At 37.2% G+C, this 15033-nt stretch overlaps 1 protein-coding gene across 10 annotated transcripts in view; it reads left to right on the top strand.

Annotated features, from left to right (window-relative positions):
- Positions 1-10927, top strand: part of map2.L (microtubule associated protein 2 L homeolog) — a 138916-nt gene extending 127989 nt beyond the window's left edge. For 8 of the 10 annotated variants that reach the window (XM_041577170.1, XM_041577171.1, XM_041577172.1 and 5 more), the window contains 4 exons: positions 2081-2173; positions 3095-3176; positions 5795-5907; positions 7106-10927. In XM_041577170.1, coding sequence (XP_041433104.1) covers positions 2081-2173; positions 3095-3176; positions 5795-5907; positions 7106-7321 — 504 coding nt within the window. In that variant the 3' untranslated portion in view covers positions 7322-10927. The remainder of the gene's footprint in view (positions 1-2080; positions 2174-3094; positions 3177-5794; positions 5908-7105) is intronic. The other 2 variants (XM_018236096.2, XM_041577173.1) reach the window with 1 other exon arrangement.
- Positions 10928-15033: the final 4106 nt, after the last annotated feature.

Below are 15033 nucleotides of genomic sequence, written 5' to 3'. Positions count from 1 at the left end.
GTGTCGAGGTCATGTAGAAGTTAATGGCAGATGTCCCTGAAGCTGTTTCTTGACTTCGTAATCTGCTCTGGTTTTCATCCAATAATCTGATAAAGTCGTGTTTTAGAAGCGTCAATCATACAATATGAATTGACACTTGATTTTGTTATGATGTTCTTTCACTCCAAATTTTTTGTGAGAAATTATTTGTAAATGAGTTCAATTCACGGAAGAGAGTTTGGTTGACTTTGTTTTAATAAAAAAATTAGATTAATTTGGGTTTTAGTAAATAAACCCCTTAAAGTGTAGTACATGTAGTAGCCACTGTAGTATCAAAGACCCACACCACACAGATATGGGTTTTGCATTTAGTACAATTTTTCTTAACATAAACCTTTTCCCTTAGTACTGTAAATTGCTTCTACTTTCAGCCTAAAACTCACACCATGATTGAGCTGCTTGCAGCAGGAAATTAAATGTTTTGTTGAGTGCAGTCACCTCCTGTGCATCAGTGCTGACATTACATAGTCGTAACCGGCTCAGTGATGTTATTGCCAAGTCATGGACCAGTGCAGCCACTAGAATTTCAATAATAGACCATTAGCCTTCCACTTCCTCTGTGTTCACTGTTTACTAAAGTAAATGATTATATGTTTTTATATGATTTGTGACCAATTTTTTAACCCTCTACATCTGCAACCAGTAATCAAGTTATTTGCAACGTTGTCACCAAAGTCAAAGTTCCAAAAAATGTGCTTAAAGTTGCTCAGAGCTAAAGGCATAAAACAAGTGTAAACTTCTAACATTATGAAAATGAAGAAAAAAGTGATAGTTGGCTGGCACTAAAACCATGAAAAAGAATTGAAAATGAATGTAAAGTGCTCAGCGTACTCTGGGCTGTTTTACATTTGTTTTTTAAAGTTCACCTTTAATTAAAGGCAGTTCTCCCCAAAGCACTAAGTTTGACCAAGGGCAGTAACCCATAGCAACTAATAAGATGCTTGCTTTTAAACACGTGACTGGTAAATTCTACCTGCTGATTGGTTGCTATGGGTTACTGCTCCTCTTGGCAAACTTAGTGCCTTTTATTACATAACCCCCTTAATATTTAAAAAATTATAAGCTACAATGTCACTTTCTTGAAATTCAATAGCAGAACAATATTGAACATGCTTTGCTTTATGTAAAATGAACAAATATCACTCATCTCACCCCAATTAAAGATGACAAGTCTTATCAGAGGGAAAATGGGAACAGGTCTGGAGTGACATACTAGTTTCGGCAAAAAAGTCAACATTTTGTCACTTGACATATATGTAACGTTGACTGCGAGGCATTACTTTTTTGTTTTTTTTTGGTCTTGCTTTATAAAAAAAATGGCTGTTCCTGTGATGAGGCAAATGGAGATCTCAGGGGGCACATTACCAAAGAGTAGAGTTGCATGAGGGCCTAAATGCCACTTTAAATGGGCTGTTCGCCCTTTAAATTAACTTTCAGTATGATGTAGAAAGAGTCAGAAGAAGAAGAAGACAACTAATTCAAAAACAAAATTGAATGGCATTCTATAATTTAAAGGTGAACCACTGCTTTAATAAATGTCAGGGGACATCATGCACGCTACTTTTTAATTCTTTCCCTAATAATTCAGCACATTTCTCCTTACAACACTGTTTAAAGGGATGCCCCACCCAGGAACAGTTGTGTTTTTGCATATCAAAAATGAAAAATGTAAGTTATTTTCAATTGCAGGTGAAAGCAGTGTTTATCTCTTTCTGATCTTACTGACTTTTTAAATAATATAACAGGGGCCATTTTATTCATTGGGTCTGTTGATCAGCCGGCTTGCAAAATTGTTTCAGAAGTCAGAGCCAGGAGTGCAGAGAATATAAACAGCTAGTCAGATACTAATTTCAATTGCAAATACTGTACATTTACGAATAACTTTGAAACCACGGGACATTTATAATGAGTGTATATTTGATAATTATGCAGAATTACTGATGTATTTCAAGTTTTTGGGTGGAGGATCCCTTTAAGTCGACATGATAGAGGAGTGCTAAGTTCTCATGGGCACACTTACTCTGCCTCCCATTCCTTTTAGGTTAAAATCTTAAGTGAGAAGATTGATTATAGTGATGTTCAGTCTCGTTGTGGTTCCAAGGATAACATCACTCATAATGCAGGGGGAGGACAAGTAAGTAAGAGCACACTTTGTGATGGGATCTCCTCCCCCAGTTCCTTGGTACTCCCTCAAACGTTCCTTTCAGGTTCCACCCTCTTTTAGCTGCACTTTACATGTCAGCTCCTGGCCTGTCTTTTTTGTACGTCTTGTTTTCACTCCCTGTTTGAACTTCCAAACCTTTTCCATTGACCTGAGCAGATTTTGTATAAACATTAGCAAGGGAACAATATGAAGCCTAGCAATATGAAGCATCTCCATGACATCAGTTACATCAGGAGTTAACTAACTTGTTTACCAAGCCTTACAAGCTGGTTTATGCACAAAGGCAGATTTTATTGCTAGCATATTTATAAAAACTCTCAATTGTCTTAACACTGGATCACAACTGGAATCACAATGTTTGGATAATTTTTACAAGTCGGACTCATTAAAAAAATGTAGATTAAATATTTTTTGCTGAAGTTCTATCAAATTGTAGATTAAAAGTGATTTTACATTTTAATAAGTGTAATGCATATCCTTAGGCCCCAACAAAAGAAAAAAAGATAATTTCCAGAACTCCATTAGTTGTACAAGTAAGGACCAATAAATCTACCTGGGCTTTACCAAATATGCAACCAATCCATACTGTTAACAAACAATGATTTGATCTAATTAATCATCAAAGTTTGCTCAAAGTCAAGGTACTAGGAATTCTAAAGACTGATCCTTACATTTAAACCTTTTCTCTAATGCTTTCCAGGTAGAAATAGAGACTACTTGGGTCTTCTCTTAATTGCTGCACAGCTTAGTGGAAGCTTTCCACACTGGAGTTTTGCACTTTCACTCCCTCTGTGTAACAGTACTAACACTTTTTTGTAGATACTTCACCAGCTTTTTTCAATCTTCTGTTTATTTTGCATTAATCTAATGCTATCCTTCTGTGTATATCAGATCCAGATTGTAAGCAAGAAGATAGATCTCAGCCATGTCACATCCAAATGTGGATCTCTGAGGAAAATACGCCACAGGCCAGGTAAGACATAGGCACTGACACCATCACTGTTAAAAATAGCAATTTTGGAACCAAACAAAACAGTTTAAATCCAAACAAATTTCAAATATATAATATTCTACAGAAATGTTTTATAATTTTATGGAAATGTATCTCCAGTAGTCCCATCTAAGAAAGTATTGTAGTCTCTGTTTCAATTCTCCACCCATCCTGACGATCTTGTACAGTCTAATGAAACACGAATATGACATGAGAAAATATATATCTGTTTAGCAAACTAACCTAGCACTTGAAGTCAAAAAGCTCTGTAGGGAGCAATGCATTGTGGGGGGGAAGTGGTGTTCTTGTGGCAGGGATGAGTCATTAGTAATGTATGCTGCGATCTGCCCAATTCCTCCCACACTGCCAAAGCTTTTGGAGACACATTACTGAAGTGAAGAAATAATCTCATTAATATCACAAAAAGTAGAACCTACTGAAAAACCCATATGAGGCCTTGATGGGTTTGCCACCAAAGGGAGTTCCGAAACTAAAATGCAAGTTGCTGAATCATATCTTTTTAGCGGCTAGGCAAACTATAGCCAAATGCTGGAAGTCCCCGTCTATAAACTACAATATGTTCAAAAATAAGATTGATTGGATTTATGTAAATGAGCGTTTAACAGGGCTAACACTTGATAAGACGACAATAATGCAAAAAATATGGGAACCTTGGGTTAGATACAGATTTGGAGATGCACCATCAGTGTAGACCTAACAAAAAGAGCTCCTTCAATCATTTTACTCCATCCGGCTTAGATAACTAGTACAATTGCTGTCTCCTCTAGTTTGGTTAAAATTTATGTTTATTTGTAAGACAAATTACGTTATTGAACGACACAGTGATGTTTTTATGTCGATTACAAGTACAATACAGGGTCATTTCAGTAGGCTTGTTATGTCATTTGCTATAATGCAAGACTTTGATAATGTCTAGAAACAACTACTCCAATGTTATATAGCTTGTAACAACAAATTGCTTGCAGGTAATTAAACAATGGATGTTATTGTGACTCTATTTCCAGCGTATGATGTAGCGAACAGTTTGCTCTCTGGATATTGTGATCACTGTTGTTGGGCTTGTATAATACTATGTATAATATGTAATGTATATGTAGAAACATCACGGATGATATGTTTATAAATAAAAATATTTAAAAAAAAAAATCACAAAAAGTAGATGTTATCATGGTTACATTGATATTTTCCTATTTTCAATATGAAAATGTTTATTTTCCACAAGTGAGGGAAGAAGTCATCTATATTTTAATACCAGGTGATAAACTGGACTAAGTGATTGAAAGCCCACTAAAATCAGTTTTCCATCGCTGCTAGTGATGGGCGAATTTGTCCAGTTTCGCTTCGCTGGAAAATTGGCGAAATTCGAGAAACGTCAAAAAAATGCTCTGAAGCTTGCGTAAACGCTCGCTTGACGTCAGCATTAAAGGAACAGTTCAGTAAAAACTGGGTAAATAGATAGGCTGTGCAAAATAAAAAATGTTTCTAATATAGTTAGTTAGCCAAAAATGTAATGTATAAAGGCTGGAGTGACTGGATGTGTAACATAATAGCCAGAACACTACTTCCTGCTTTTCAGCTCTATAACTCTGAGTTAGTCAGCGACTTGAAGGGGGGCCACATGGGACATATTTGTTCAGTGAGTTTGTAATTGATCCTCAGCATTCAGCTCAGATTCAAAAGCAACAGATATGACCCATGTGGCCCACCCTCAAGTTTTTGATTGGTTACTGCCTGGTAGCCAGGGTAACCAGTCAGTGTAAACCAAGAGAGCTGAAAAGCAGGAAGTAGTGTTCTGGCTATTATGTTATCGATTTCCACAAAAGTTCAGTTTAAGGGGTAAAAGGCTTTGGCACTGGCCTAGCCAAACGCCAGCAATTAATCCAAATACAAAAAAAACGCCAATACCTTAGTATGCTGCAATAGGGGTGATCCCAATTTATTCCATGGTGCTACCAGACACTGCAGTTACAATCAGTGCAGTGTCTGGTAGCACCATGGAATAAATTGGGATCACCTCTATTGCAGCATACTAAGGTATTGGCGTTTTTTTTTGTATCTGGCTATTATGTTACACACACAGTCACTCCAGCCTTTATATATTACATTTTGGCTAACTAACTATATTAGAAACATTTTTTATTTTGCACAGCCTATCTATTTAGCCAGTTTTTATTTTTATACTGAACAATTCCTTTAACAATGGGAGTCCAAATAATGTTGATGAGTGACAGTTTTGACGTGAGCAACTTTACCGATGCGCGTCCAAAAATTTTTGACACTGGCAAATTTTCACAGCAGTTTCGCAAACTTATTTGCCAGCAGCGAAACACAGAAATGTGCCGCAAATTCACACCTTGCAAATTTATTCGCCCATCACTAATTGCTGCTTCAATAACTTCTGTGACTTCACCAGAATCTTTATGGTGGGATATATTTGGTGTTAATATTTGTTGGTATACAGAACATTCCCAGTTGCAGTATTTCCTCTTTACCTTCTGAGGGTCATTCTTCATTTCATGGGGCCAGCTGGGTCTTAATCAGAAAATCAAAATTTACTTTTATTTGACTTATTTGCACAGGTGGTGGAAATGTGAGGATTGAAAGTGTAAAACTTGATTTCAAGGATAAAGCACATGCTAAAGTTGGCTCTTTAGACAATGCCCATCATACGCCAGGGGGTGGCAACATCAAGGTAAGATATAGATAAGATAAGATGTAAACAAAAAGGCAAGGAATATATTTATAATTATATATATATCATTAAATATAAAAATATATTTATAATGCAGGTAAAGTAAAGACTCGCAGGTTGTGTCCTGCTTGTTGTAGGTATTAGGTATTGCTACCTAAATGAGTATTGCTGATAAGTCCGTATTGAACCTCCATCCCATTCTTTGAAACTGGCCTGCTTTTTACATTGTCTCCCATGTTACATAGTTACTGTACATAGTGGGGCTGATTCACTAAGGGTCGAATATCGAGGGTTAATTAACCCTCGATATTCGACTAGGAATTAAAATCCTTCGAATTCGAATATCGAAGTCGAAGGATTTAGCGCAAATACTGCGATCGTACGATCGAAGGATTATTCCTTCGATCGAACGATTAAATCCTTCGAATCGTACGATTCGAAGGATTTTAATCCAACGAACGAAGGAATATCCTTTGATCAAAAAAACTTAGGAAAGCCTATGGGGACCTTCCCCATAGGCTAACATTGACTTCGGTAGCTTTTAGCTGCCGAACTAGGGGGTCGAAGTTTTTTTTAAAGAGACAGTACATCGACTATCGAATGGTCGAATAGTCGAACGATTTTTACTTCGAATCCTTCGATTCGAAGTCGTAGTCGAAGGTCTAAGTAGCCCATTTGATGGTCGAAGTAGCCCAAAAAAAACTTCGAAATTCAAAGTTTTTTACCTTCGAATCCTTCACTCGAAGTTAGTGAATCGGCCCCAGTAAGTTTGGTTGAAATAGTAGCAACTGCTATTTGATCCAGAGGAAGGCAAAAAACCCAATTGAAGCCTCTCTAATTTGCCTCAGAGGGGGAAAGATTCCTCCATGACTGCAAGATGGCAATCGGACCAGTCCCTGGATCAACTTGTTCTATGAGCTACACTGTATTGCCTCATTTGCTAAAAAGCCATCCAGCCCCTTCTTAAAACTATCTAATCAACCAATGATGGCTGATGTTTTCATTATTCACATGAGTTTTCTCACACTTGCATAATAAACAAGACCATCTGTGTTTTACTTATAAACCTGTTCATTATAACCAATATGCAAATGTACAATACATTAGTAAGTCTTATGTTCTAGCCTGCAATATAAGTGTGTTTAAATCTGTACGAACAGCAAGATTCTAGTTGATCTGAATTTTATCTCTGCTGCAGATTGACAGCCAGAAGCTGCATTTCAGAGAGCAGGCGAAAGCCCGCGTGGACCACGGAGCTGAAATCATCAGCCAATCGCCAGGTCGTTCAAGTGCGGCCTCTCCTCGACGTCTTAGCAATGTGTCCTCTTCTGGAAGCATCAATCTCTTAGAATCTCCACAGCTTGCTACTCTAGCAGAAGATGTCACTGCAGCCCTCGCGAAACAGGGATTATGAATGTTCTACTTTAGCAGTGAATGAAATTAAATAATTATAAGAATAATATGAATATTAATGATTATATTTAAAGCATGAGCTCTTGGCAGGATTTGGGCTCAGAGCAGGTGTCATTCATTCCTTATCAGATTCCTATAAAAATAAACCAAACACAGTTTGACTAAACCTATGTAAGTGTAGGGTTTTTACACAATATTCATAATGCTCTCACAAAGAGTCACATTCTATTATATGCTGCTCACAGGGTAGATTTTCTGGCAATAGACTCAAAGGTATTTTCACGGTAGTTTATCATCAGTCACTGGCAGAATACCAACTTTCAAAGACAGTATTAGGATAATTCCAAAGCATAACCTAAATCACTGCTCTTGACCATATTTGCATGGAGCCCTACATTTCTTGTTGTAAGCTCAACATGTGCCTGCCAACCATCTAAACAAAGTTTGCATAAGAGCCATGTATATTCAGAAAGGCTGATCATGTTCCTGTTCAGTTTGATATTGGTCCAGCTGTTGCATCATTGAAAATGATCCTATTGCTTTCTGCTTTAGAGGCTGAGAGGAGAATACGTACACACTCACGTCCAAATAAAGATGGCCATTTCACTGTGGTAAAAAACATACCACCAACATAGAAAATGTGCATCAAAGGAAATAGGGAGGCAGCGTTGTAAGGGAAGAAGCTACCAACATAAAGCACTTGTTTTAAGACTGGAAATTATATATTAGGTAGCCTCTTGGCTGCTAAAAAGGCGTGCACTGTGTTTTTAGGCAATAACGTGCAAGCCCTTTGAAGCAGAAGAACTCATACAAATAACAATTAGCTTTGTGCATAGGCAAACATTTCCGTCAGTTTTTTTTCTTCTTGTTTGATACAGTATTATTATTCTAGATGTATATATATTTCTCTGTGGCCATGTTTTCATTCAATCTCCTAAACCTTTCATACACTTGAAACTTTTCATTTCTTAATCACAGTATCTGTGTCTGTTGCACCATTTGGTAAAGCAGTTTTAGGTAGGCATAATGTTAGGAAGCTTCTCTTTTTTCCTATATAAAAATTTTAAAAAAAACTACAAATATATATATAAAAAAAAAGAAAGTAAAAAAAACTAAAACGGAAAAAAAATGCAGAGCTCTTTAGCATGAAATAGCTGTATGGGGTGCTGGGGAGTGCTGGCTGTCATGGTTCAACTTTCCTTTCTATGCTAGGATAGTACAAAAACAAAGTGACTTTGCTTTCCTCGAGCACCTCATTTTTAAAGGGCTGCAATGTGAGTCGATTCTGGATTTCACCCCTATGACATGTCTGATTCCTTATTCCCTCTAAGAGAGAATCGCAAACAAGGCTGTGCCTGTTTTATGTTCCCCATTTGTTAAAGCTTAAACCACATCAGAATTGCACTTTTGTAAGCAGGTTGACTTATTAGTATAAGGGGAGAGTGATTCAAAGACGTGTTTGTAAAAGTTTTAGGCTCTGGAATAATTTAGAGTATGTAGTAACCCAGTTTCAGCTGTATTACAGTGTATCAAACAGTGGACAGTTTTGCATCTACTGTATATTAGTGAATGTTTTGAGTTTACTCTTTATGTCAAAACAAGTTGCCTCTTCATGGGTGGCAGGCTTTCGACACCAGTACAGGTCTGAGTTAATGTTCTGCAAATGCCTCTTTAAAGGTTTATCAAGGGATTCATATATTCAGTTAGGGGGCACATGACATGCTATGTCATTTCAGCTTTTCTCAATAAGAAATTTGACAAAAGTTAAATTTTAAAAAAAACCTGTACTCAGTGAGCAGACTGAGCTTGCATGAAAAGTCTCAACACAACTGTACAATTCTCTACTTTTGCATGCCTTACTGGCATATATAGTGTTGTTCAATATATCAATATCGCTGATCTGTGGCTTTCTGACAGTTCCTGCACAGTTCCCAGCATTAAAATAAGGTATAAATGAGAGATTATTCATGCCAGGAAGTAAGGCAGAGACACTCCTGTTAAGTGGTCAATTTCCCAATAATCACCATACCAAAACTGTGTGTGAGTGCAAAGCGAGGCCCCTTAAATTCTGCTCAAAGAGGACAGGAGCATGTGTCATATTAGAAATCAAGACTTTTTAGCCTATGATATATTTTTTATTAGTATGGAGGTGCCTTGAAAGTAGACAGTTAATATTAGCATATATCAGTAGCAGCCACCAACAGGCAACTTTTCATGTTCCTTTTTACTGCATCCTGGTCAGTTCAATAAACTTACAGCAGCTAAAAATAATACTAAATGAGATTTTATGATTTTTGATGGAATAGTCAGTGCTGTTTAAAACAGGACCTTGTAGGAATAAACACTTAATACCAGAAATAATTTATCGCTGTAATAGGCTGAGCTGCTTGCACTTTCTCATCAGTGATGCTTATGAACAGGCAAATTATTGATCAGTCATATAATGTGCATCCAGTTTCTATCTTCATGAGGGACGCTCAGCCTACATAATTGGCCAAGCATCAGTTATCACAATCTGATGAAGGAACAACTAGTTTACCTGTACTTTTTGTTTATACAGAACCCTAGTTATAAAATACAACTAGCTGACCAAGTTTGGAAAATGTTGTTCCTTCCCAATCTCAATAATGTGATTAAGCAATCAGTATATGAAAGAACATTCTTAAGTAACATGTACAGTAGATGTCATCTAGGCATCGACAAAACATATAAACAGCGGAGTCATTGTAAGTAAGTTCTAGGTGAAATGGGCTTTTGAATTCTTGGTCCAGTGATGGAATCCGAATGCTCTTTCAAGTGAGGAACTCCTGGCACAAAGTCAGATACCAACCATTCTATTTTACTGTAAAAAAAAGCAATGCTAGCTGCTACAATGTTCTTACTACATATGCATGACGGCAAACTTGCAGCAAAGGAGCCAAAGGGCTGCAGTATATCATAGTGAATACATTTTTGATTGATATGTATATTTTAGGAGTTTTGCTCTAGAGCTGCCTTTTTTACATTGTGATCTGTCACTCCTCATTAACTAAAAAATGATGACCATGGCAACGTTGATATTGGTGGCAATCATTTACAGTATATTTAAACCACTGGCTAAAAGGCAAAGTTACCAACAACTGTGCCATTTATCACTAGAAGAGAACTGTAGATGCACATCCTTTTCTAAAACATTCTTGGACAGTACAACCCTTGCAGATTCTGTCCAGCTTCACTGTGCACTGCCTGCAAGTTCATAAAGTAATTACCCATTTTCTGTTGGGGAAAACAGGTTGGGATTACTTTTTTTTAAAAAATGGATTAGTACTTTGTAGAGTGTGCAAATTGCACTCAGTAATGTGACCTTCAAAGACCAATAAAATTTACCTTTAACGACCAACTTTAGCAAATGGGAAAAATAGTGCATTGCCCCCTGTGATCTGTTTCCAGGGGTGCATAGTTCTGACAACCCATGCATTTACCTTATATCGTTAATGCCTGCACAGATAATGAGGTGTTCAACGTATGGCTGGTGGTAGCTAGTTTATGTTTTCAATCCAATTTGCAGATGTATTTGTTGCTGTATAGTGATCGTTTTGCAAAATAAAACTGCTTGTCATGGTCTGAATTTATTTTTTCTTTCCAGCTTCTCATACACACATTTTCTTGGGATAGGTACAAATTAAATGCACAATAATTAGTCATTTAAATAGATTTGTGTTGTTACCTTTATTTACTGTAAATCTATTATTTTTCCCATCTTGGATAAGTAAACTCCAGGTCATAATATAATAGCGATACAGGTATGGGATCTGTTATCTAGAAACCTGTTATCAAAATGATTTCCCTTTTTTCTTTAATAATAAAATTAATAAAATGCATCCTTATTGGAGGCAAAACAATCTTAATGGGTTTAATCAGTGTTTAAATGATTTTGTAGTAGATTTAAGGTATGGTGATACAAATTACATAGTGACCGCTTATCTGGAAAACCCCAGGTCCCATACCTGTACTTATAAGATTTAATACTGGTACAGGTATGGGATCCCTTATCCAGAAACCCATTATACAGAAATCTCCATATTCCTGGAAGATCACCTCCCACAGAGTCCATTTTAAGAAAAACAATTTGTATTTCTTTTTTTCTGTAATAAAAAAGTACCTTACACTTTATTGTAGCTAAGCTGCATGAATCCATATTTGTAGGGTTTATTTAATCTTCAAGCGTTATGGATAATAGATACCATACCTGTACTTTAAAGGACAGTACCGTCTACAAAGGAAAGGGTTTTATATACAGATATAAAGATATACATCTTAGGAGCCTACAGGTACAGGCACTTTGACCCCTTAAAACCACAGCTGTAACCAACTATGCCCCCAAATTTTGCACTCTCCTTGTCCACACTTCTTAATGCCCCCAGAAAGAATAGATATTATGGAGGCTATGTAATAAAAGGCACTAAGTATCGGTTACTGCTTCTGGGAAAACATGGGGGTATATGTGCAGTACATTGCTAACGCTATTTTTTAGTACCCCAAAACACACAGCAGCATAACAGTAGTGCCACTTTTTTTTTGTGGACAGTGTTATTAAGACAAGTCTTGTATCATCTCAGAATCTTGTTTGTGCACCAGAATGGGGGACCTGATGTCCATCCCCATGCCCTGGCTACATAATTAAATGGTTAAGAGAACGGGGGAATGTGGGGAGAGCTGTGACATGTAGGAAGTGCTGAATGGAAAGTGAAAGTAATTGTCTGCCCCGCCTCTATGCCTAGGCATAGAGGCGGGGCAGACAATATTTGATTGACAGCTGAGATTTTTAAATGAGTTAATAATTAAATGCTTTAATAAAAAATAGAAATTGGATTTCATGTTTAATTTGAAAAGGACTTTTATTATAGAGATTTTTGTGTCTGGGTGACGGGTCCACTTTAATGTCCCTCAACACTTAACCAATAGACATATGCTATGTCACCTTGTTTTTAAAAAAAAAGTTCTACAATTTGGGCTTTGTGGAGCTGGGTCCTTGGACTTGAGGAAGACTACTGATATTTTTACATGCTACATTTTAGTTATCCATGACTGCTGAGATGCCATCATGTTTCGATACCTGCTGTCGCACAAGGACAATCTCCAAATTAGGGAACCGTGCAAGAGCAGAGCAGTCAAGTTAAACATGGTGGAGCTCCATGATTTTCAGTTATCTTCCCCCCCCCCCGCTGGAACTAATTCTACAACCTGCCACCCTATCCTGACCTACCCCCCCCCAGACATGAGCCTGACATGCCTTAATCTAACACTACATATAATTAAAAGTACTTTGCAATTATTTCAGAAACTGTAACATAGGAAAAAACACTTCTATTCAGTGATGGACAGACCAATATCATCTATAAATAAATATATAAATATAAATGATATTAGCATTTATTTTACATTGTATTTAACATTGTAGTCATTTTTGTCATGTCTGGCCTTAAATGCAATGGCACATTTGTATCAATTCTTGACAAGTTATCACCCACGTGATTAATAGCTCCCAATAACAAAATGCTCATTGAACAGCAATAATCAATAATCCTGGCAGCACATACTGTACGTGTTAAGCAATTGTCAAAAAATGTTGATTATTGTGTTTTCGAGTACCAATTGCATGACGTGAGTGCACCAGCAATTAATGGCAGTTGGCTTTTATATAAATGGGAAGTGACTCTGAGCACTTTATCACCAAGGTTGTATCCCATGGGCATCCACTGGATGCAAGGAATCCTTATGGGATCATTTATTATGAGTCTACATAATCTGTTCAAGCTTCCATCTGCCAGAGTTGCCATTTTGCTTAAATCCGTGGAAACCTGCAAGGAAACATTCTCCAAAATGAACATTCTCTAGAGATCAGAATGGACTAGTAGAATGTAAGTGATACATATAATGAAATTACTCATTGTAGGGACAGCTGGGTTTTGTAGTGGATGTTGGAAACCAAATTAGACACTTTAAAAAAAATCAAAGCTCTACTGTTATACTTAGCAGTAGTCACTAGCTACTTGGCAAGAAGATTTATATGGGAGCCACCATTTAGTCAACATTCTGAGAACAAGTCCAGTAGAACCTGCTCTTAGTAATGGCATAGAACAGAAAAATGTATGGAACTGGAAGCATCAAGTTAGCATAATGAAGCTCTCCACAATTCTAACTTCTTGGCATGACACCATGTCTAAAACTTATCAGCAAAGGTGTGTTTATCAGGGTCAAGCAGAGCTGACAACTACATTGTTAATTGAAAGCAGTACATGATACTCTTAAATAACAGCTTTTTATTGTCATGTATTATACATTTATACCCTTTGATAAATTAAATTAGTTGAGCCTTGAATTGAACCCATTGTGATACTCTACCTGGGACCTCTCAATCTTCTAATAGGGGCACAATCTGCCCAGTAACTTTCTTAGTGCCTAAATACACTACTAGCCCCTACAGTACTGATAAATGTTTCTGAGGTGTAGCTATGGACCACATAAGCAACTTGAAAGTAGAATCCATCATCATTTAAATTTTCTAACATAAGGGGCAAACAACTTATAATATTTGGAAATGGCTTCCGAATATGATACTGCTAGTTGATTTTCAACATGATATTCCTATATGTATGTAATATAAATAGAGAATTTGCTTAATTGTCTTTGATTGATAAATACACTACTGATTAGTACATTTGTTTTTGGCAGCTTTATAACAGAAGAGGCCTAAGGGCTCATTTATATATGGGTAGATGCAAGAGAAGGAGAGCTAAGGGGTAAATAGTGATGCCCATAGAGCATCATACACTTGCTCCTACCCATAGTGCATTGTTAATTGTGTTCTGCATCTTTTGTTGAAGAGTATAGTGATGAGTGGTAGAAGGGAGCCCTGTACGTAATGCCTAGCAGTATGTATTTATCTATAAAGAGGGTATTATGGCATTATAACATTTTGAAACATTTTTTTAACAGACGAGAAAGAAAACGAAATGGCCTACAAAATGATATTTCTCTGGTATTACACACCCACAAGAATCCGTAGGCTTAGTGGCAACCCAGACAACTCCACCTGTTTTAGAGGGTGTGGGGAATAAGGATCCTTCTTACTCACGTGGTGGGCCTTCACGGTAGCTCAAGAATTCTTGAAGATGGTAACTACTCTACTCTCCAAGGTTCTACACTGCACCATACAAGCAGCCCCATGCACTTGTTTGCTAGGGATAACAATCAGAGCTGTACAATCTAAACATGTTAACAGCAGCAAGATCTCTTCTAGCAGCAAACTGGAAGCAACCAACTATTCCAAGATTGCAAACATTGATAACAAAGGTAAACTGGATCAGAGTGATGGAATCCATCATAGACAAACTTCCAGTTATTTGCTATGAATTGGAGCTGGAGTGGTATCTGATTTGTGGAAAGGCCCGGGCCTAGTGCGGCAGGATTATAGGGGGCGGCATACTGCCCAACAACACCCACATTCATTCAGAAACATTGTGTGCTAATCCCCATTGTTCCAGTCCCGATGATAAAAATTTGCACAAATAAAAGCGAGGGGCGAGGAAGTGTCAGAGGGCCGAGGGGTGTCCGCTATGTAAATCTGGCCCTGGGTATCCATGGGCCCAATAACTTGACAGCACCCAAGCTGGAACAAATAATGTGACATGAGATATTTGACGCAGAATATGACGTACTGCATTTCTACAA

Source organism: Xenopus laevis, chromosome 9_10L (assembly GCF_017654675.1).
Source record: "Xenopus laevis strain J_2021 chromosome 9_10L, Xenopus_laevis_v10.1, whole genome shotgun sequence".
Taxonomy (NCBI): Eukaryota; Metazoa; Chordata; class Amphibia; order Anura; family Pipidae; genus Xenopus; species Xenopus laevis.
This window is presented reverse-complemented; position numbering and strand designations above follow the sequence as displayed.